This window comes from Lycium barbarum, chromosome 12 (genome assembly GCF_019175385.1).
Source record: "Lycium barbarum isolate Lr01 chromosome 12, ASM1917538v2, whole genome shotgun sequence".
NCBI classification, from domain to species: domain Eukaryota; kingdom Viridiplantae; phylum Streptophyta; class Magnoliopsida; order Solanales; family Solanaceae; genus Lycium; species Lycium barbarum.
The window spans coordinates 7,786,747-7,811,612 of record NC_083348.1 but is presented as its reverse complement, the minus strand read 5'-3'; the positions used below and the strand labels follow the sequence as shown (position 1 = coordinate 7,811,612).

At 37.2% G+C, this 24,866-nt stretch overlaps 1 protein-coding gene across 8 annotated transcripts; it reads right to left on the bottom strand.

The window, feature by feature from the left end:
• Positions 1–1,782: 1,782 nt before the first annotated feature.
• On the bottom strand, positions 1,783–23,191 carry LOC132625230 (ENHANCER OF AG-4 protein 2). 8 transcript variants are annotated; one of them, XM_060340078.1, is made up of 15 exons: positions 22,768–23,190; positions 21,828–21,904; positions 18,885–20,735; positions 18,295–18,799; positions 15,913–16,021; positions 14,800–14,912; positions 14,537–14,724; positions 12,252–12,939; positions 11,686–12,181; positions 10,530–10,622; positions 10,343–10,427; positions 10,018–10,172; positions 3,993–4,100; positions 2,843–2,949; positions 1,783–2,107 (listed from the first exon to the last, which is right to left on the bottom strand). In XM_060340078.1, exons 1-11 carry the CDS (start codon positions 22,876–22,878, stop codon positions 10,372–10,374), a joined length of 4,287 nt encoding a protein of 1,428 aa, XP_060196061.1. In that variant the 5' UTR covers positions 22,879–23,190; the 3' UTR covers positions 1,783–2,107; positions 2,843–2,949; positions 3,993–4,100; positions 10,018–10,172; positions 10,343–10,371. The 8 variants fall into 8 exon arrangements, with proteins under 8 accessions (XP_060196061.1, XP_060196062.1, XP_060196060.1 ...); XM_060340079.1 differs by having other exon boundaries at positions 2,846–2,949; XM_060340077.1 differs by lacking the exon at positions 1,783–2,107 and having other exon boundaries at positions 2,704–2,949.
• Between the last annotated feature and the right edge of the window lie 1,675 nt (positions 23,192–24,866).

Below are 24,866 nucleotides of genomic sequence, written 5' to 3'. Positions count from 1 at the left end.
CTCAATAAAAATAATTTGAATCACCTTTTCACAAATAAAAGATTCAAAAATCACCGTTAATTAAAGGACCCACGCCAAAAGTTTAGTTCGATGCTTCGCGCTACAGAAAGTACACAAAATCTTAATTCCATAGTCCGTCTCATTACCATTACGTCATCAAATATTATTTGACTCAGCAAACTTCTTGCTCCAACTTCCACCATCATTCATGTATTATAACGGGGAAAGTCACACAAATACAACCTTTTAAAATGGTAATTAAAAAGATTACAATTACTTTCTAAAAATTACATAATACAACTTATTCAAAATTAACTTTTTAATTACAAAAAATATAATTTTTTACATTCCTAAAATATTAATAATACTTAATTTTAGGATTTACTACCATTAATACATATCTACTTTTTACTTTCTCTTCCCCACCCCCACCCCGCAAAAAAAAAAAATCTATAAAAAAGGCATGAGACAGAATGTAATATTTCAAATAAACAAAACAAAATCAACTTCAAACCCCATATTTCATCTACCATTTCAAAAATATTTTTTCTTTCGTTTCCTCTTTATTCTTTTTTTATTTTTTATTTTCACTTGATAACTGATGCAATTATTTTTTCGTGACTAAAAGAAATTATTTGAATATATTAATATTAAAAAAAGTACATGAAAAGATATGGTATATGGTATAAGAAAAGTACATGAAAATATAGCTAAAAAAGGATATGGTATATTCAAATTGGCAATCTATCTGAAAAGATGATAACAAAATATTTGTGGATATAATAGTAGAAATTAGTATATTTAAGTTTGTATATTGTATATAGTATATGATATTACAATATACCTAATATATGAATATATTACTATACGTGCCAATCAATTCTACTCTACAATAACATATATAGTGTACAATAAACAATATATAGATGGAATAATATATATACTTGTTCAAGAGTGTGTATATATATATATATATATATATATATATATAACAGATACAATAATATACTTGTTCATAAATTAGCTTGTTAGTAGATTGTGCTGGAACTTTTTAGGTAAGCAATTATTGTGTTTTTATATGCATTTAACTATGTTATCACTAATATAAGGTATCTCCTTATTTTTAGCTTTTTATTCATAACAATAATCTCCTTATTTTTAGCTTTAAGTTGCATAATTTGTAATATCTAAATTAGTTGTATGTTATATAATTAACTCTTATGTATCTTGTATTTATGAAAGTTCCCCATAATAATACTTTCCTTCGTTCCCTTTTACTTATTCATGTCGAATATACTACTTATTCATGTCGAATATACTAAAAGCATCACTTATCACTTTAATTAATCAAGAGAAATTTACCGTTGTTATTAGGTTACAATTTCACAAACTAATTGGAGTAATTATAATCAAATTTAATTTTAAAAAAACATTACTAATAAAGATAATTCAGTAAAATCAACACTAACGAGTCCTTTCTTAAGAAGAGCGCAAAACATAAATTGTACAAATACAAGAAAATAAAGGGAGCAGGAGCACATCTCTCTCTCTCTCTCTAGATTGTCCCCTATTCTCTCTTTTCATCTTTACTTGTCCACTATATTGAAAATAACTTTTGACATTTACTTATCTATTTTAGCATATCAAGAGAAAAATAATATAATTTTCCTATTTTACCCTTATAACACTAATTAATTCCCTGAATATGGATATTATGATAAAATATACACTTCATTTATTATTATTTTAAGGTGAGTGCAAACCATTACGGACAAGCAAAAATAAACAAAAGGAGTATAATTCTTAATATAAATTGATCCAAAATCCAATTCAATCCAATATATTACCGATGGATACAAAAGAAATGTATTGAATCGACTTTTTTTTAATGAATAAATCCAATCACAACTTCAAATATGAAATTCAAAGGATCAATTGATATGTGTGTTGTGTGTGAATTCTCGGAAGAAAACCAGCTTATTATGCTTATGGTTTTTGAGAAAGCTTAATACAAAAATAAGACAAAAGGATTTTAAGAGGTGCCTACCCCGTACGTTTCGCATGTCAGTTTCTTGAAATTAAGGGTTGCTTCCCACTTTCTTACGACCTGTTGGAAAATATAAAAACATGAGGAGGACGGATGATCTACACTTCGCTTACAACTACAGAAGATTAAAAAAAAGACTATTAACTTTTCCTTTCACTACTCTTTTTACCTTTTTTGTTCTATTTCACATTTCGGACTTCAATATTCCTTGTGTCCCCTTGTTGTTGGGAGGGAAGGGGTTTGTTTGTATTTAAAAGTTCAAAGCGAAGCCTACACTTAATCAAGTATCCACTTTCCAAGTTAATCTATAGTTGATGCGTATGCATTAAAACTGGTTTGGTCTATTAAAACTGAAAATTGGAGCCTGCTATCCCCAATTTTCTAATTGGACATGAATTTAAAGGTGATATTCTTCAATTGAAATTCATGTCCAAATATTTTTTTTCAATTAAGATTCATGTCCAAACACAATCAAAATTCAACTCGTTTCACCTTGAGATTTGCCTTATTTTTCAACTTCAACCAAATATCATAATATTATCCAAACGCCTACTATTCGGATATAGCGCCTGTGAGTTACTAGGGATAATACATATTGGTTGTCCTTGTTTTTTTTTTTGAGTATATATGCAGAATAGGACAACTATGAACATAAATTAGCAAGTACTAAACTAAAAATGCTTTCACCAAAATATTTGGATATATCATGGCAACAGATTCCAATCATAATCATTGTAAAATAAAATACCGATATTTATTTGCTTCAACTTGAACATAAGTAGAAAACGTCCATACCACCTTGTCTCGATGAATGCATGACCCTTTTAGAGGGCACTGTTTTCTGTTAATCTGGGTCCAAGCATCGAGTCTTGATTGTCCACCTCAGCTACAACATTCTTCCACTTCACATGTATCATCACAAAAAATGAAGAAACGTACAGCAAAAAGATTTGCTACAATTTCGTTCTTTTTTCTGTCCTTATTTTCTCAGCACCAAAAAGAAAAATTAATTTCCAGCAGATAAAATGCAACTCTGGTAAAGCTTTCAAGAAGCTAGTCTTCAACAACCACCGCGAAACAGCAAATTTTCTTGCCCCAGACAGATCTTTTCGTTTTTTTTTTTTAAGTAGGTGAACACAGATGCAATACTTTCGAATTTGCTTTCCCACCACCCAACCTTAACGTTTCTCCTTTCTCAACTCTCTCTCGGGGCATTATTACCTTCATCTTATCCAGAAACATGATTTTTTATGACTAATACAACCATGTTCGTATTCTTTCAAGATCAGCACAGATCATAGGACAGTCAGCTTATGATTAAACATTCAGCACTCAACAGCAGTGAGAGAGAGTCAAAGCACTTCATATTTTAACAAACATAACCCGAAAGTTACTAGAGTCTCCATGAATAACATCCTAAAGTGATGATTATAATAATGAAGAATACTCAAACTTCCAAATACAACATGATGGTTTGGACATGTACACCAGTCAACGTCCATGAACAGTTGCAACTAATGAAGCTCAGATGTGTGTTAGATTAACATCCGCAACACAAAATCATTGCTGAAAAGTTCCAAGAAAATAAAAAAACCTTACTAAAGCAGATTGCACGATGTCGATTGGTCAATCAACAGCATAGTGCAAGGATTTGAGGGTGGAAAAGATAAATATTCTAGATATCCTACTTGCTCATCTAATATTTCGAATTATTTACAGGATTACCATTTTTCCCAAAATTGTAACTCCATCCAATGACATATACATGAAAATTTTACATAAGCTGTACATTCTTGGTCAAACTATCAACTCTTCTTTAAAAAAAACTATCACCACATATGAACTGCAAATGTAGTTTTGCAAAAATGACCGCCATTTTGTGGTGAATGGACAAAAAAGGAAGCAGTGGCACTGCTACAGTTCAGGGATCTGACTACACAATTACCTCAGAATTTTGCAGCAGAACAATCTGCCAGGATCAGTTAGATCTTATTGTAATGCTGACCAATAAAGGGCTATAATGCTGCATTCTCTAGCAATCTTCCGTAAATACCTGAAACAATTGACATTTGCTAACACAATCACTCTCAAATTAGATGACGTCCATCATATAAATACAATAAGAGATCTATCCTCAAGTTAAACCCCAGAGCCCAAAAAAAGGGGAAAATCAGGAACAAGAATCAGATAAAGTCATGAAACTAATCGAAGAACAAATGTTTAGAACTCCCTAAAGGAAGCCTACAGAAATCACTTATACAAAGAACAGATAAATCACAATAACTAGCTACTCTCATAGCATTCCCTTTACGGGGGCTTCATTAAATTTGTGCTGCAATTAGTCTATTATTAAATTGCAGTTGCCTTCTCAAAAATTTCCAAAGCAAATAGCAGAGCACAACCCTTGGGCCCAGTTGACTTTGTTAGTTAAACAGCTGTAGCAGTTACAACTTACAAGGATAAGTTTACTTGCAAAAAAATAATGTTCTTTAAGCTGAGCACAGTAACATCGTTGTGTAATTGCTGAAATACAATTGTGTGGAAGTAGCACCCTGACTTCTGTTCAACACTTCCTCTTCTCCAAGAAATTACAAGCAACTATTCCAATATAAAAGGCTTATAATGTTATGTCTTGAATTTTGGGTGATAAACAAGGTTTACGAGGAAATTCTGTAGCCAAGAAAGATTAGTAATAAAGAGATACTCTAACCTATCAAGCAGTTCACATCCAAGGGCCATTTAATAGTTTTATCTCACCAAGCAATAAAGGAGAATGGGGAGATGGAGAAGATAGAATCTATTTACAAAATAAGCATTCTACAATTTGAAAATATTACACCTCCCATCCATGGGCCAATATTGAATAGCTGTTTACAAAAGCATCAAATTACTAGACAGGGCTCGAAGCTAACTACCAGGAATCTCAAGCTACAGTGTGATCAAACATAATATCTGTAGGCATAGGACAATTTCCATATAAGCTGCAATCTAATATTATATAGAACTTACGTTGTCAAGCTGAAAGCATGAAACCCCACAAAACACCGTAATAATTATTTTGTAACATAATCAGATATCATCCAATATACAACACGATGAGGACAAACACACTGAGATAGCCTTTTTTATGTTACGCATCACAAGCCAAAATCTTACAAAGATAATTCGAAACACCCTATATCATGACATTAGTACTAATGTATATTCTTCACCATGCAATACTAACAAATTTCCACCGCAATAATAAAAGAGGGTGGATCATTGGGCCTATCTCATATAACGAACCATACATGGGTGAAGTTCATTTCAGAGCATAGCCAATAGCAACTTCAAACTCCACATGAAGAATATTTCAAGAGTCTCCTCTATGGCAAGTGTTAGGATGTTGAAAAAAACAGCCAAGACAAATTCTGAGAGACAAATCAGTCTGTGATGATTAGACCAACCATTATTCTATACATTCTAAGATGAATTATTTTTTCAAATTGAGCGACTATGCAACAACACATCTCTGCACCTGATTTTCTGCTGCAACAAGTGAAGAAGTTTATCATTTCCTACTAAAAACCGTGCCCCATGCCTCAATGACCCATTCAGATGTAACTTTAAACAAGAGGAGAACAAAAGCTTAAGCCAAGTATGAGATTAAAAAAGGGCTTATGGTGCCTACTAAAACACCCAATTAGGTCTTTTATTAGCCAGGATCCTGCGGTTTGTTTGAAGCAACAATTGATTCATGCGCTATACTGCTCCACAACAATGGTCCATACTTCTATACCAAATCTTACCCATGAAAATAAACATACACCACAAAGTATCCACGCTGAACCAGCATGTTAACTTTTTGATGTGTTCCCGATAGCTGCGCTGCATCTGCCTAGAGTCACTCGAACTGTCTTTTAATCCCTATTCTGAGGCCACCTTTTCTTGATGTCGTTTCTACTCACCCTACTCTACTTAAACTGCTACAACATATTAACATTGGGAATGCTAAGCAAAAAACACAACACCACAAAAAGAGAGGGAAAGTACTAGAAGAACAGCCTTGAAGCATCAGTTTGATTTCAGCTTCTAAGACCAGAGTGCACCCGTGAATAACAGAACTTAATTGGATTTGAAATGATTTCTCTTAGTTTCAAAGTTCACAAGACTTATTTCCATTGGTTCGCCAGCTCTAAAGATTAACAGTCCTACCAGATTCGTACTTCACAAAAGGTAGTGGAGCCCATCATTTCTGGCGCACCATGAACTATGCATTAAAATTAAGAACAGTTAGGTACTTTGCAATTTATGTCACATCCAGCAGCTTTAAGAACAAGTCCAGCCAATATTATGAATAGTTTGAATGCCAAATAAGATCAGTTTCAACAGCACTGCCAAATGGAGAAGCAGGTCTCAATAAATGTAAGAAATAAAATGCCGACAACACAGCTTGTGAAAAGCATCTACGATGAACAGATAGGTTCAGATTCTTGAAAGATTATCCTTGGGGGGTTGGAGGGAGTAAGAGATTAACACTGATCAATAGTGTTCCGGATGCCACGCCTACATACATGATGTCCCTAATCCCTATTCCTGAGGAAATAGGGAACTCTTGAGTGTTATTGAAAGATTGGATCTCTTGAGGAGTAACTTCGTTTGGGAGGGTAACAGTGACACTAAGAAGATCCATCTGGTTAAATGGGAGGCTCTAATAGGAAGCAAAAAAGGCAGGGGGGCTGGGAATCAGGAATTTGAAAGCTCAAAATCAAAGCCTTTTGATGAAATGGCTTTGGAGATTTGCTTCCAATGAACAATCCTAGTGGAAACTGGAAAGAGGTGATAAGTTTGAAATATGAAAAGGAAAACAACTGGACAACTAAAGCTGTAACTAGTACTTATAGAACAAGTTTATGTAGAGCTATCAGGAATCAATGGCCAAAGCTCAAAGGAAATTGCAGATTAAAGGCAGGAAATGGCATGAAGATATCTTTCTGGGAAGACAATTGGTTAGAACAAGGTAATTTGAAACTCTTATTCCAAGATATATACTTCCTCGACCAGCAACAAAATGCCTCTGTGGCAGTGGCAGAGGTATTGTCTAATCAGGGGTGGAATTTGAGTATCATGGATAATGCCTGAGAAAATTGTACAAGTCCTGGAGATGTGGAATACTTATTGGAACCTTTCTGGCCACAAAGAGAGATGGAGAATTATACCACCTTGCATCTGGGGGTCTGTGTGGAGTGAAAGGAACCTTAGACGTTTTGAAAATAAGTGTGATTCTTTACCGAAGATGAAAATGAACTGTCTTGCTTTATTCTACTTTGGTGAAAACAGGAGTATATGGAAGATCTAGAATCATTGATGGATGTCTTAGGTTCTATATAAGTTTTTGTTATAGGATTGAAGATCTTCTGAATACCCGTAACTGTTTGTGGCAGGTCTTATTTTTGGATAAGTGTTACCTTTTCGAACAAAAAAAAGGAACTAAACCTCTGAATAATTTATTTTAATACTTACCGCGGTGGTAACAGCAGCTTTCAGATTACAGAGAATTATCAGATAATACACCAACCATTCAGAAGGTTTAATTCTAATACTCAGTACGGTGGTAGCTGCAGCTTCTGAGAATCAGATTACTAACCATTCAGAAGATTCAATGTATGGTGGTAGATGCAGCTACTGAGAATCAGATTATGGTGATGGTAAGAATCAGATTACAGTGACTTATCATCACCGTAATCTGACATGTTACAAAAATTAATTACACATGTTCCCACTTTTGTCCCAAAACATCGGTATATTATTTTTTGAACAGTTTATCGGTATATTTATTAGGCTATATTTTCTAAATCAACTTCAGATGAGATTCCAAATTACAAAATTGCATTACTGAACAAATAGGAAAGCAGTCTCTAATCAGTTATGTTAGCCGAGGATGAAATTAAAGGCCTCTAAGATGTCATATTGCATTTCGCTACCCGTGGAAAGAACATGTGCAGACAAAGGCTGTTACTCATTGAGTACAGCAAATATGCAAGTTTTAGTGGTTGCGAAAATAATGTCATTTACAGCATCAACGGACTCAAATATGCAATTTTTATTGGTTGCGAAATAATGTCATTTACAGCATAAACGGATTCCAAAGTCCAATCAAATCTTTTAGCTCTAAGGATTCCTATCAGACATTAATTTATCCAAGGAATCAATGGTCGATGCAAACTAAGGGCCAAAACATTAACTCTATCAGCAAGGCAAAAAAACAAAAAAAGAAATCCCTTCATCCTCGGGAGCGGGTCTAGGCCCAAATTCTGGTGCACGTAAACCCATGGTCTCTCCGCGAAACTAGGTATTTTATGTACATATTTCCTAGAATTGATCTATTATTATCTACTGGCCCCTAGCTACAAAAGGCTGAATGGTGCACCTGGTTGAATGCTGTACCCAAAGGAGTAGGGATCAATTCCCACTTAGTACCTTTTTTTCTCCTTTTTTGCACCCATGTTCTAGAAATCCTAGATCTGCCTTTGTAATCATCCTTATGTTTGAGTGAATTATCATATCAAGTCTTGTAGATACATGTTTAATTTTTTTTTTTTTTTTTTTTTGAAGATACATGTTTATACAATAGTTTGAATTCGGAAAGGTCAAAAAGTTGGTCAAAAGCTATCACGTCAAAGTTGAACTAATAAATATTTCTAGCTTGCACTCACTTCAAGCATTAGAGGGAAAAGAAGTGCTATTTATGCAATTGGAACAACTGTTCCAGTTACAACTAAAGTAAGAAGTAGGCAGCCAAGGATGGGACCGAGGGGTAAGAAATGCATTTCCCAGCATCACAGCATCTCAATAACGGTGCCTGTTAAGATTTCAGCTCAGCTGTTTTAACGTTCCTTTTTCCTATATGCCAATAAAAATATAGAAAGCTTTTAATATAATCATTGCTACTACTACTTACATAGAGTTTAACTTATTTTTCACTTCTATTTTTAATTGGTATGATGATGCATGAGTTGAGCTTAATGGAAAAACATAGTCACCTTGAAGATTCATATAGTTGAACCCAACTTGTTTGGGATTGAGGCATAGTTGTTTTATTTTTGTGTGTGTGTGTGTGGGGAGAGGAATGGGTTTATAGGCATAAAATAGCCCTTGATATAGATCAGTATAAAATATTTTTATACCACAAAACTTAAAAGAGAGATCACTCACTTGTTACCCTCTAAAACTGATAGGATTAACAAAAAAGAGATCAGAAAAGATGAATGAAGATTTATAATTACTCCTAATCTGCACTATGTATCCAATCCTATCAACATAGATGTTCCTAACCAAGAGATGAGGGGGTGCTTCGAAAGAGCAGGTTAAAAAGCGTCTACTTCTCTTTGTTTGTATCAAGAGACACCCGAAGAGCTGGCCGTATGGTACCTCGGGGGCCCTGACCCCGAAAGCTCACATGGATGTCCAATTAAAAAAAAATCAGTTGATAGGCATCATACGCCTTCGACCGTAAAACAAAAGAGTCTGATTAACTTGTTAACCTTTACAAGAATGTGAGCAAGGATTAGCAATGCCAACATGGAAATGCTCAAAATTGAGAATCTGAAAAAGGAAAAGTCTGGTTGGCCTATATCAGTTATGCATCCTCCCAAATTTCCAGTTATCTATCAAGTATGGCAACAAAATATTATATCAATAGTCGGTGCTAAACATATTCTTCGATTTATGAAGGATCCCTGTTTACATGGATAGAATCAGTAACTCATTGATATGATAGGGATTTACTCTGCATTACCTGGTGACTAAGAGACATCACCAAATCTAACAAGAACAACCAGGAGTTTAAAAAAAAAAAAATAGAAAGACTTGTATGTTAGTAAGAAAATAGAAGGAAGATGACCAGCTAATACAAGCACTTCTCATCCAAACCGAACTGAACTGTATAACTCAGTATTGTTAGAATAATTACAAGGGTCAACAGGGCTTACACTTTGTTAAGTATATGTCTGTGAGATGCATTTGTCAGGAAAATTACAATAGTACAAAATCCTGCCAAGGGTCACCCAACTTTACAGCAATTGCTCTAATGACTGTCTTTTGTCCAGATACCAGTCCTGTATCCTACTTGAGTCACCATTAGATACTGAAAAGAACAAATATAAAGGTCATATTTCACCAAGAAAGAAGAATTTTAGACAGTAAATGACACCCTTCTGAAGAGCCAAGGCACTCTACCTGCACAAAGCTCAGTTGTGCAGATACGTCAACTAAGTCCTCTCCCAAAATAAAAATCCTGACAAACCAAAAACTCACCGAAGATCAAAACCAACTACCAACGACTCTCATGCTGGCCTCCAGTTGAGGGAAGTTACATCCGGTCGGCAAGGCATTCCATGACCTACCACACTAGTAAGTCAGTTCCTTCTCCCACAAAGCTGAGACTAAGAATCAAGAAGCAAATTCAACTATAACAGAATTAAATTCTTGACCAATATATCACCTGAAATTGGAGGACCGGTAGGGAAAGCATTTGATCCAGAAGGCTGGAATCCAACATTAATCACAGGTGGTCTATCAGGTGGTCTGAAATAACCTGCCATGGAAGTCACTCGTCAAAGTGGCCTATCGAAGAATGGCTACACCATGATTGACGATTCAAAATTAAGATTGCTCCATGTTTTCTTTTTTTTTTTTTTTTTTGATAACAGATGTCACAACTTCAACATTTTACCAAAGAACTTAGGTATATATAGGAGGCCCACATAAGTGAAGCGAGAACAGAACTTTTTTCAGCCACAACTTGAAGCAACCACGTTAAACCGAACACAGAGATGGAGCAGAATTGGAACGAGAAAACAAGGAAAGAGGCAGGGCCTACTAAAACTATAAGTGACTGCCATGCCTTCATATGAATCATTTAAACACATTTCCCTCAAATGCCATGCCGCAAAGGGTATTGAGATGAGCCTCTGCCATAAATATCGAAGGTTAAATTTTAGCACGGCAATATTTCTCCGAATATATTGATGTTATCACAACAAGTGTATGGAAGAGCTGCATCACCAACCTTTAGCAGTGGTGGAACGCCAAAAACACTATCACTTTTCTTTTTTTTTTTCTGATTAAGAACTAAATTATTACTAAATGAATAGGAGAATTCCAGCATACAAGATGTATACGAAACCAGATAAGTGTCGTACAAAAACATGACTTTTTATGAAGAGCGCACAATCAAATGTCACGAGTGCATAGTATAATTTTTCAACAATTAGCAAGCAGCAATAATTTATTTGAATTACATGTTCCACTGACAATGACAGACAAATCTTAGCATAACCAATGCCCTGACCAGTGACAAGCAACAGCTAGATTTTGGTAAGCCGTAAGCCAAGTGAACGATTTCTGTTTGCACAGATCAATTCAACATTTGGTGCCAAATTTAGAGCTTGTGCCAGTTTCATGCACGTTATCACTTGACAATGCAGATTAAAAAAGGCCAGTATAACCATCATATGCAGGTCTGAATATTTGAATAATATTCCTATCAAAATTCATGCATATTGGAAATTTACTAAGAGCTAACAGAAATTTCTTATATCCAAACTCCTTCCATTTTGCTTATGTAAATCAATAAATGCACAACGAAAGAGTCAAACCTTCGTGAGCAATAGCTGGACCAGGGCATGATCTTCCTGCACCAATCCACATACCGCGCTGGTGCTCACCATTGAACTCATTGGGTTGCATCCTCCATTGTTCATCGCCAATAAAACGCCTTGATCCATCAGGGCGCTCTGGTAATGAGCATGGTGCAGGATATGCTTGCTGTGGATGTTGCTGCACTGGGGCCCTTGGATATGAAAAACTATTGGAGGGGATTTGATGTGGAGGGTTAAGATGCATGGGCCTTGGGGCAAAAGGCGCATTACCAGGTTGAAATTTCTGCATGGACTGAGGAAGTGGTGGGTTTATATATGCATCATTATAACCATATTCTAAAGGCCGTGAACTATATCCAGAAGGTTCCCGTGAATTACTAATTCCTGCTGGTGTAAAAGAAGGTGGTTGCGATGGGAATACCTCATTCCTCATAGGAGCATTGACACGAGGACCATGAGGCATATTTCCAGCTACCTGTGGTAGCCGATGACTCTGTAAAAGAATATTAATCTTAGTGTCATATAATGAGAGAACATAAATAACTCACAGCAAGAAACCTTACATTAGATATGCTACCAACTTCGTTTGCAAGAGGAGGTTGCGGATATGCCACTACAGGTGATGGCGATGGTACTGATGGAGTGAGAGAGCGTAAGTGTTGTGTCCCCACTTCATGTTGGAGTGGAAAAGAAGGTTGAGGGAACATTAGCGGAGGTGGTCCAGCGGGCAGTGGAGGGAAAGGATGTGGCTGAGATGGAGGTACTGGGGGTTGTGATAGAGGAAGTGGGGGTGGTGGTGGAGGTGGCAATGGAGATGATGGAGGTGGAGGTGGAGCCGGTGATAGAGAGGGTGAGGAAGGCAAAGGTGGGGTGGGTGGAGGAGAACAAGGAGGTAATGGTGGGGATCCCATAGGTAGAGGAGGCAAATCAGATATATTATCTAAAGCTGATTCCAGTGTTCTATCTGAGCCAGACAGGTTCGCATCATCTGCAAACAAAGGTCTTTCATCTTTTGGGTGACCAGAAACATCTTCCATTTCAAGCTCGCCATCCACATCCTCCAAGATACAATGACGCCTGTCACTAGGAGTGACCATATATCTTTCAGCATCATCCCCTGTTGCAGGTGTACGTTCTAATGCTAATTCCTCAGCAGCTTCGTTTTGCAAATTATGAAGAGCATCTTCTTCTTCTTCCTCCTCATCAAAGACGTGAGAAGATAAAAAGCCAGGCAACTGAAATGTAGCATTGCTGAAACACAAATAGAAATGAAATATGTCAGAGATTAAAATAAAAACTGCAGCAACAACAATGTTATCACTTCAATAGAACAGCAAAAAAGCAAAACTTTGCTACTAATGCTACACAAACAGAATGCCACAGATTATGAGATAATTATAATGTGGAAAGCAGAACTTTTTAGTGGAATGGTAGGCCGAGTATGTGGCAAAATGAACCACATAAGAAACAAATTCTAAGAGAACAAAAGAAACTATGTCAGTCGCAGTTGGTTACAATCTTGAACACTGTTCTCAAGTTGGTTTATAACATATGTTGCTCGGACTCTCCAAAATGGTTGCCACATGTGTCAGATTCTCCAAAAATGCACTACTTTTGGACAACCCCACACGCACCCGGACATTTCTGAAGAGTCTACAACAACAACAACATACCCAGTGAAATCCCACAATGTGGACATTTCTGAAGGGTCTGACAAACATATTTTATGACCCTACAATAAAGTCTTACCCTGCAACCAGGCAATAAAATTTTACCATATGTGCCACTCACTGAAATTACCATTTGCACCAACAGGAGACAGATAGCATAATTATTATGGAAAAAAAAAACTTGGAAAGGACAAGCTTCATAAACTTCATCTCTGAGATTTGTACCACAATGAAAAACAGGGATTCAGATTTCAGAACACCCCTTAACACTTTCAGTAACAGAGGAAAAAATCACGCACACTGATTCCCGTCTAAAACATTCTCCTAACATTCAAATTGGGATCTGAAACAAGAATCAGATACCTATTTCATGAATCAAAAATGAAATTGAAGGCTCGACAAATTAGAGAAGCATCATGGAGCAAATAGTAAAATTCTTTTTAACACCGGATGGGAAACCAAAATGTGCTCTCAAGGACGCCACTCGAATAAACCCATTCTCAAAGGTTCAACTATGATTCACATGAGTTAGCCGGAGGAACACATAATTAAAAATGGGGAAAACAAGGAAAAAGGGTGGGGTAACCGCTTTAAGACAGTTTCTGGAAAGCAAAAGGCCGATAAAGTTCCTGGGCATTAAAGCAAGAAACAAAAAGCAAAAGTCTTAGCATGCGCTCTGCACCTCACTTCCAACGCACATGCTTGTTCAAAGTGGTGTCTGTAATCTTGAGAATTAATTACACCTAGCTCACATCTCTTTGTGACTCGACTTTTAATAAGACTGGTTTTCAACTTCAGAGCCAGTTTCTACCATGTCAAGGAGGAGAGTTACAAGTATCGGTCCTACACATGGGACAGACCACCTCAAAGAGGTAGGAAAATTGTCTTCATCTCCTATCTGAAATTCATAAGTTGTAGATTCACATCCGATACCATCATTAAAATCCACACAAGCATCAAGATAAAGAATTATACTGAATTTAGATCATGAATCACAAGGACGCTCATAACAACATAGGAAGTTACAATGCTTTGTTTTTTTCAAGACAACCCATAAGACAATGGGGCACTATTACCCAGACGCCCATGATAACCAAATGGAAGTTCATAGCGATTTTTTAATAAGATTTATAGCCAAAAATACTTCACAAGAACAAGGATGAAAGTATGTTGCCGACCTGCCATACTCATCAACAAGCATGCCTTCCATCTCTCTAATAGGATCATCAATAGCACGCTCAGCTCGAGATGGCCGTCTAAAGGATAAACCACCAGATGAATCATCATTCGCTGTACCAATATCATCCATATGACGGCGAAGAAGAGAATCAGGATATATTTTCCTCTCAAGCCATAATCGCAAAACCTACAAAGGAGATAAGATCGACATCATGCAGAACTTTCTTTAAATGACCACTGGTTCAAGTGTTAGCACAATCACCTTGAGACATTGACGACGGTTTTCCCGGGCACCCGCTCCTGGAGGAGCAGCAGCTCCTAAAAGACGAGGTAATGCTGCTTGAACAGCCGGAATATATGATGCTCCTGCTATGCCTAAACAAAAATACATGTAGCAAGGCAAAGAGAATCACAACTAATTCAAGTACATGTATCATAATTTTACCAGATTTTGATGAACACAATTTTACCATATTTTAGCAAGTAAATGGATTGAGAAATTACAAAAATACCATTTCTAAACTCGATCTACTTGGGGTAGTTAGCTGATTTAATTTTAACACAGAAAGCATTCACCGATCAAGAGCTTCGGATGAAAAAACACAAGGAGAAACTAAGGCAGTAGCACGGTACGGGATCGGTCCCTTGTTCTCAGCGCAACGTGTGTGAAATGACTCAGTTAAGAGATCAATCTTAAGATCAGAAAATCTCTCCATTGCTATGCACTTAGATCCATTTCGCCAAACAACCATATATTACAATATTGACTTCTACGTACAAACCAGACCTCCATAGCCTCCATACTTCAAGCAGATGACTTAGATCCTTGTTTTATATCTTCTGAGTTCCAAAAGAATAGCTAACCGAACTGTAAATAACATAGGACTTCTATTCTAGCAGGTAACCTGCCTTGTCTACAAGATTATAAAGCTCATTTTTATTAAGGGTTACCTGTAGATATTTTTTTATGAGCTGATAGTGTAACTGTCAGTGTATATAAGTCAGACACTCTGGTAAAAACAGGTACGATGCAGTGCAGGAGTGATATTGTAAGCAATGCGCAATTCCACAATGCAATGTAGCTACTAAATTACATCCTGGTCACACAAACTGAATTAGTGGAGAAGTTAATTGTAAAGTATTGGTACCTCATACCATAGCGAATACCCAAAAGCAAGAAAAAGATTTGAAGAAACAAAGATCAGGGAAGACCTTGTCAGCCTGTGTACTCCCACTAAACTATGCGTAGAAATGGACTCAGAGATGTCACTTAAAGAAGGGAGGTGGGAGGAGAAGAAATCAGCGAGAAAGTGAGAGAAGATGAGAACAAAATAAAGAATCATAAATGCAGTGTGCTTTTCACAAGAATCTTTACCTTTATGACTATGAGAGCACTGAGTTATAGAATCCACCAAAAAAAACAGGTCCACTCTGCTATGAAGACTAGGTTCATTTTCCAACTTCAGGATAAGAAGTTCCACGACCTGCATTAAAGAGGGATGAATGGTCAAGAAGAAGACAGGAGGTGACAATAAATGTACCCATCACAAAAGTTGCTGTATGCAGAGAGTTATGTATGATGATTATAAGTTAGACAAGTTAAATTCTTAGTTTTTACGTACTCACATTCAACAGCACCCACAGTTCACTTAATACGCAAATACAAAAAAACTTAATATGCAAATTCAAAGCTCAAGTAAGTGGTTCAACCTATTTAAGAAAGAACTTCGAGTGAAGGATTTGTCTAGACTAAACTGACTTGAAAATATAGAAGATAAGAATGGCTTTGCTGCTAAATCTTGTTAGGTTTCCAGGAAGGCCCAAAATATGAGATGGTTAGCAAGTTAAGACTCTAGAAAAGTCTCCGAGCAAGAGAGCAGTTTCACTTATCGTTTTCTCCCTGCTAACTCCCTTCCGTCCTTCCTCTTTTAGATCAGATCAATATTACAAAAATTGCTATCATAAATAAAACTAAGTTTTTCGAGTAAAAACAGATTGTATTACCTATGAAGCCAGCCTAACTCAGTTATTTTTGCTGTTAAGTCTTAATCAAGCCATAGTTTATTGGGTTTGAAAGGAAATCAAGACACCATCATTTCTCCTGGTTCATGACACTATCCAACTCTTAAAGCTTTGGTTAGAAAGAAGTTTTTCACGGAAGAAGCCAAGCTCTAAAAGCCATTATGAAAAATTGTTCCCAGTTTACAAGAATGATAAACTCATACAACAAAAACATGCCCAGATGCCCAAGGAGATTAACAGAAGAAATGTATCCCGCATGAATCAATGACAATAAGAAAATGACTAAAAGCTCTTAAACTTTCATAAGGTCATCAGACTCATCACTAAACCCCTCAACTATTTTGATCACTTAACCCTCGCACAAACACTTTTACCTCAATTACCAACTGACACCTCATTCCATTAGATTAAGTGCTAAGGAATTTCAGATTTTTACTCCTAAAACTTCCATTAAAATGTCATACACACTCACCAACCCTAATACAACCAGATTATTCCTCTTTCTCTCTCCCGCATCTAATTCTCTTTCTTTGATGAATTGATCTGTTCTTACAATTTCTTATCCTTGTTACAAGGCTTCCGAGAATTGCAAAATAGATTCTGCATCATTTATATCACTCTCTTTACACCAGAAATGAAAATTTCAAAAAAAAATCATCTCTGCCTCCCTTCTCCTACAAAATCCTCCCCCCCCCCCCCCCTCTCTCTCATTGTTCTCCTTTTTTTTTAATAACCGTGGCGGTCGGGCCAGCTTGCCCACACCTCGACTAATTTCCACCGGAATACCTTATACCTCTGTCCAGCAACAGGTACCAGGCAATTCCGTCCACCAAAGCTTAGGCAGATGGGAAGAAATAATCTAGTGTCTTTGTCTCCGCTGGGATTTGAATCTGAGACCTCATGGTTCTCCTCCCACTTCATTAACCACTAGGCCACACCCTTGGGTGCATCATTGTTCTCCATTTATCTCCCTTCTCCTTTTCTTTCCCTGCAATTTCTCCCTGGTTCCCTTATTGGTGTTGCATCACAAAAAAAATATCAATTCAAGAGCAGGAAATCCAGCAAAAGAGAATTTTATCAAGCAGAGATTCACACAGAGACAACTCTCATGTTCTCCATTGATAAGTCAATACCATACACATTGTCTGATATTAGCAGACACATCCATTAATTAAATGAAAAATGCCAAAACAGAACTTCTGAACAATCGGGCAGAAGCAAAAGCTCAAACAATCACACCAACTATGCCTTGACACACCACCTGTGCACCCGTTAACCCCATCAAATATAAAGAATCAAAAGGGGTAACAAAAGGCGTGCAGATGGAAAATGTTGGACAACACAAACATATCATGAATAAACTTACATATTATATATCGCAACCCCATAAACACTCCTGATTCTTTTATTATGAAGAACACCAGGTCAATACTTTCTCATGCAACGAAAATTTCAGTGAGCTCAAAAGGCAATATTTGCAGAACTTGTCATGATTAGTCCGTAATGACAATTAGAAACTACTTGTATGAAACTTTTTGTCATGATAACAGCTGTTGCAAACTTGAAGAAGAATCTACAAGTTTGTCACCCTATTTTTCATTATACCAAGGACAAACTGAGATAATATTTGCCTAGTGGATATCAACGCCGAAAACAAATAAACACGAAAACCATAAAAACTGCAGAAAAAACTTGTTATTATATCAGTTGCAAAAGGAAGAAAAATGGTGCTTACCTCATTAGCGATGCCATACTTTGCACAATCAATCGCTAGACGAGTTGCACGTCCGATACTCTCTTTGGTCCGTGATAATGTTTCTATCATTCCTTCAAAAGCATCACGAGCAACAGCTGCCTCAGTACCACCGCTGAGTGAGCCCCCAGCGGCCCCCAGGCCTAAACTTACTCTCTTCTCCTCATTTTCTTCAGGCTCAGGTGGATTTGTCGATGCAAATTGCCGAATCTCAGACAAAGGAGATGCGCGAGAAAATAAAACTTGCACTTCGGGATGCAGCATGCCAGAGCTTAATGGTTGAGAACCAAGAGTTTGATAGGGGCTCCCTCCCTGTGGTTCAGTGTATGGGGCCACAGCAGCAAGGGTATTACCATGAATGCTCTGTAAGTGAGCTTGCCGTCTTTTAGCCTGAGCAGCTGCTATAAGATGTTTCATGGACATTTCCGGGTCCAGAACTTTGGATTCTATCAAAGAATTAAGCTTCTCATCTCTCACAGCTTCCAGCCTGCTTTTGCCAACAAAAGTGGAACATCACATCAGAATGAACTCTCAATAAGAGGTATCAAAGAAAAATCAAATATCAAATGTACCTTTCCGCTTGCGTGGATACGCTTTCAACAGGATTACCAGGCACAAGAGCAGGTTCAGTCATCGAGGAACTAGACCTCGGGGTTGTTTTTTCCCGTTCACTGGTAGAAGCCATCTTAATTCTTTCATTAATAGGTTGATCATGAGAAGGAATTAAGTTATCAGCACCAGTAATATTGGCTGTATTAGATTCAGCTACCAATTTTCTATGATCACCCTGTGGTTTACCATGTAGTTTAACACTTTTTTGCGGCTCTGAGACTGGTCTGGCAGTGAACCCAGGGGATTTTTTGGGCGACACAGTATCAGTTTTACCTTCCCTAGAAGCTGTTTTCGAAGCTCCCAATTTCCCAGGACTACACAAAACACTTGTATCAGTAGGTATACGCTTTTTCTCCACATTTTTCTGAGAAGTACGCAGAGAGAGTTCTTTGTGTAGTCTGACAGATGGTGCATGTTCCTTGATGGTGCTATCCTCAATCGTGCCTGAACCTTTCGCACTCAGTTGGTCATTACTAGCTGTTCCAATAGATAGGTCAGGCTTCTTTACCGAATTAGGGGCACGAGGAATGGCATTCCTCTTAATAGATCCTCCGTGAATTGGAGTTTTGGGCTCTTCATTTACATCATCCTCACACAAACGGACAGCTCTCCGCTTAGTAGGCGGTTGAGGAACAGTAGAACAGCTAGACATAACCTCCATTGCCCGTCGATGGCGCTTTGATGGTGGGAGAATATCTTCTTCACCACAATTATTTGAACCAATAGCGAGTTCATGCAATTTCAGCGAAGTGCGATCCTCAGCTCTTCCCAGTGGTGTTGATTTTTTAACCTCTGATTTCACCACTTTAGCCTCATCATAACTTCTGCTCACCTTGGTGGCATCAATGGCCCCATCAGCACATTTTATCTTCTTAGAAGGATCTGCTATTTCATTGCGTCGCAACATCTGTCCAGGTTCAACTTTCAATTTCTTGCTAGACAACTGAAATTTCTTCTCCTCAATATGGTCGACAGCAGCATCCGCCGTTTCAGGTTTTCTATCATCCTGTTGTTTTGCCTTTTTCCTACCATTAGTACCTGACTTAACCTCTGGCACTAACTTTTTTGCACTTGCTTTTTTAACACTCAGATCACTGGTAGTATCACTAATTCTTTGCACTTCATGTCCACCCCCAGGCTTTCTCTTAGCCAGCATTGCTTTGTGTCCATTTGCCAGTTGGTTCCGACCACTATCAAGATGCTTCACATCATCAGATGATGTAGAAGGAGGAAGATCTGGATCAGGAAAACGACTCCTCTCAGCAGTTCTCAAGTTCTCCTTGTGGATCAATTGCTTATCATGCTCCTCAGGATCTCTGCTGCCCTCTTTTAGGTTATCATGAGTGCTTTCTAGACTAGGCAATGAAGCCAACTGCTTCCCTGAATTAGAAGTCCTACTGGGAATTGAAACCTTCTTTATAGATGAAACTGATGGAGGCAAATTACCCTCTGAAGCATGTGAAACGAAATCAGCTGTATCATTTTTTATCGTTGAGCAGCGCTCCAACCCAGATCCCTCTACCAGGCTTTTGATATCTGTTTCTTGCTTAGACTTTTTATCCCCATCCATCTGGTCCAACTCATCAGCAACATCCACGCTTTCAACAGAAGCTATTCCACAGCCTGGAGCTGTTTTATAGGTCTCATCTCCTGAAACACTTGAATCTTTCTGCTGTAACTCTTCGAATTCTTCAGAGATTTCCTTCACTGCCTGGGCAAAATATTTTACTGTTTTACCCCGACATCGAGCTGACACTTTATTTTTAATATCAACGGTAAATGCCGTAATATCTGCTGGGGCGACAAATGCTCTGTTGACAGGGTAAAAGAAAGGAAAGAAATCATGCTTCAATAATGAGCAAAATTTAGAAAAGGAATGACGAGGCAGAATATGGTTTCCTAAGATAAGGATATTCAAATTGTAGTCAACTTCATATTTGTTGCCAAATTAACATAACAATTCCTTAAATAAGCATAAGAACTCAAAATCATGATATCCAAACCTACTAATCAGGGATATTTCCTGTCCAAAAAAGGATACAACTAGACTTAAATATTAAAACAATACCACATTTTACCTTGCTTTAGTCTACTTGAATACGTTACTAAAAATAAATGTAATAAGTGGAAAGATCATAAAGCACCCAGAATAATCAAAATTAAATCAGCACCAGCCAGATCGACTACCAACTATGAAAAAAATCGTGTAATTAGATTACTGAAAGAGAAAAAAGAACCAAAAGAGCACGACGACTCATCCAAGAAAACAACATATTAATACTCATGTCAGTGCCTAAAAGACGATATGATTTTTTGTAAAACACATCCACAAGTAATGACTAAGCAACCCTAAGTCAAAAATAACCTTTACTACTTCTGCAAGGAGGCATGAAGCTACGACATTTTCCAAGGGAACCACCAACACAAAACCTCTCTAACAATGTATGCACATGTCGAATAAGCATTCAACCACGCCCCATATTTCATAACTCAATGAGCGTGTTATTTGAAGCTCAAGTTAAAAGAATGGTAGCGGAAGTAACTTGAGCTGCAGTGGCATGAAAGATGTCCCAGTTTTCAATTTTGAACTAGACCACATAATTTAATAAAGCATCATTCTTTTTGTTTTACGGAACAATAAATGATCTTCAAAGTTAAAGTAAATGTTGCAGACTGTCTTTTTCCCTATCTCCCCAATAACTGGCCTTGACAGGAACTACCATATACCAGAAGATGTTTACAAAGCTTGCCCTTTTTTTCCCTCTTTCAATGAAGTTAATCACAAAGGATCTTATAGTGTGAAAGCTAAAATAAAATCCTACGCCATACCCAGTGGGATTACACTGGGTATGTTGTCGTTGTTGTTGAACAAGCATGGGAAAACAGATGCAGGAAGCACTTACATTTCCTCTGTACCATAGAACTGGACAAAATACTTTTTAGGATCAGGAGCTCGATCCCAATCTTCTGGTTTGCTAATCTGGAAAAATTGAAGATAACATAAATAAAACCATAATACAAAGCGACAAAATGACAAGACGACAAAGCGACGAGCACCGAGACAAAAAAGCACCAGAACTGACAAAACAATCTCCCGAATGTCCTGTACTACCAAAAAGGACAAACCAGAGATCTTACAGAGGATCAGATATCAATGAGGAGATTGTTAAACAAAATATCAACATGTAAACAATAAACAAACAAATATTGCATTTTAGAAGTGTCCGGAACTAATGAATGAACACGGCTTACTTTAACAGTCAACGTATCTTGGGAAACAAAAAAAACACAAAAAAGGGATAGACACACAAACAGCCTTTCTAACAAAATTCACAGTAGAAACAAAATCTCAAGAACAAAAGGAGAATCTTATCAAATGACACCAATTAGGAACAAAGGGGAAAACGACAAGCATTCGCGGGTACCCATGATAAGAGGCCAATAAATTTAGCAAAATTTAAGATAGACATACACTGCTGATTTGTCCTCATCCTTTCAAATCGTTCCGTTACTTAGAGAAACCATTATAACTCCATGATATGTAATCCTATCCAGTTTTACCGTCTTCTGTACAACAAAGATAGAATGAAATCTCATTCATAAGTCAACCAGACCTAATTTCTCCAACAAAAGTCATGATAAAATCTCGAAAGCTAAATCATATATATCGCAACAAATCAACCATTCAACCCTCTCTACATATCAATTAATGAAATTTGATACTTGTTCACCACTAAATTCACTCCACAGAGTTGAGGAACCATTTAACAAAAAAACAATTGACAAACAAAAACATTGAGACAAAAGCAACATCATTTAAGGAGCATTGGAGTTTAATTTTACCTTAGCGGGCCAAGGAGGGAAGCCTTTGACCTTAGCAAGGACGAGATCACCTAGACTCAAGTCGCTCATCGTCTTCACTCCTTTAAATCCACGTTTACGCCCCGGAGCCATCAAAACCCTAGATAGATAGATATAGATACTCCAAGACGATCCTAGAAATAGAACAACCCTAGCTACAACGAGTTCCTGCAACTACGCTTCAGAATTCCCCAATTGCTGTAACGAATGAAAAACCCTAGAACTCAGATGAAACCTTCGCCGGCGGTGATAGGGCTGTCGGCGGAGAGCGGGGCATCGGAATCTACCACAGAGTTGATGCTGCTCTCTACATTCGAATTCTGCCTTTAGAGAGAGAAAGTGGGTTTCTATGTGGCGGTGGATGAGAGAGAGAAACGAACCACAGTAATGGCTGTTTTGTACACTATGGGACGAGGAAAAAGAAATTAGGTGATGGAAGGTAGGGTATAATGGGCAATTCCTGCAGCAACGGCTGACACGTGATTACCTTGGGTCATACATGCGTCTTCATTCATCAAACAAAGTATAACCCATTATTTTACTATTAATTAATTTCACGGAGAGCCCACAATGACTGTGCAAGATGAATCTTGGTTTGGTGAATTGAAGTTAGTCTCAGGTGTAAAAGGAGTTTCAGTTACCGCACTTGATCGTATACTGAGGTGCTCCCCGTCGGCTGTTGAAACGAGGCGAGAATCAGATGAAGGGACCGAAAGTCTAAACAGGGAGCTACAAATTCCTCATATCAGAAAGTTTCATGTCTACTCAGCATTCTTGTACGAGTCCACAAGGACTACACGAGATGAACTTGGGTTTGATGAATTGAAGTTGGCCTTAGGTGTAATACGACTTCTAGTTATTGTGCGTGATCGTATACTGAGGTGTTCCCCATCCGTTGTTGAAACGAAGCGAGAACCAGAAAATTGAAGGGGCCAAACGTCTAAACAAGGGATTACAGATTTCCCATCTTATTGGGGACGGAAAACGACTTCGATGTAATACAACCCTTTTGATTTTAGTTGGGAAAGAACGGCAAAGTCATTTATTTCAAGTTTACTTCATAACACTAATCTTTTTTATGCAGCTCAACAAAGTTACTTATATCTAAAGGCAAAGTGCCTGAGTGCTAAACATTTGTTTGGTCTCGTCTCTGTTTTACACAAAAGAAGCAGCGAAGCAACAAGCTTAAAAAAGGCAAGAGCTTCGAGAATATAGAGAGATTAGTGAAAAAGATCTTTGTTGTCTGCATATTCACATATATAAAGTACTAATTTGAAAAGGAAAGTTAAACTGCAAAAAGAAAGATAACCAAAATTGAAAGAGGTGCATGTATTTCCATAACCATCACACATCTTCCACCAGCGGGTAACATATAGTGGTAAAGGAAAAAGAATTTGTGACTGAGAAAGGAAAACTTTGACATGCAGAATATTAATGGAGAGTACTGATGGAGATCAAATTTGTGTTAAGCTTTTATAGAATCTAAAATTTAAGATCAGGATATATATTGTGGTGTGGAACGAATTATTAAAATCTATTATTATTGGTGTATAAGTGGGTTGAATAGCTTATATGACTGCTTCTCCTTAAACGCCTAAAAGATTTCACAAAATAGTGTGTTAAAATGGTGCCTAAAAATTCAATATACAAACTGATGTTGTTCTTATGAGAACCAAACAGACAGTAACAATTGACTTTTCAGTTGTTATAAATTTCTATAAAGTAAATCTCAGTAGTCCTTATTTCATATGTAAAGATGAGATTCGGCTGATGCTTGTCTTTTAACTGGAAATAAATAAAAATGTGAAGATGGAATTTGTGTAAAGACATAAAGAGATTACTGTTGCTTCAATTAGATAAAGATTGCTAATGAAACAATTGTTGCAATCCGATATGTACGGTTTACATTTGTCCTAATCAGCATCAATTATAGTAATGACAAGCTACAACTCAAAGTTTATAAAATATCCTTGAGCAAAAGAAAATCAAACCCTAATGATATCATGTAATCTTTGAAGTAAAAGAGCTTGAGAATTCGTGCTTTCTCTATTATTGGAAAACCAATTTCTTTCTTTATACTA

Coding starts and splice junctions, on each gene's coding strand:
- LOC132625230 (XM_060340080.1), bottom strand. CDS start 22,878: ATGGCTCCGGGGCGTAAACGTGGATTTAAAGGAGTGAAGACGATGAGC. Junction 21,905..22,767: donor TCCCTCCTTGGCCCGCTAAG/GTAAAATTAAAC, acceptor CAATTTTTCCAG/ATTAGCAAACCAGAAGATTG. Junction 16,022..18,294: donor AGTATGGCATCGCTAATGAG/GTAAGCACCATT, acceptor TCTTTAATGCAG/GTCGTGGAACTTCTTATCCT.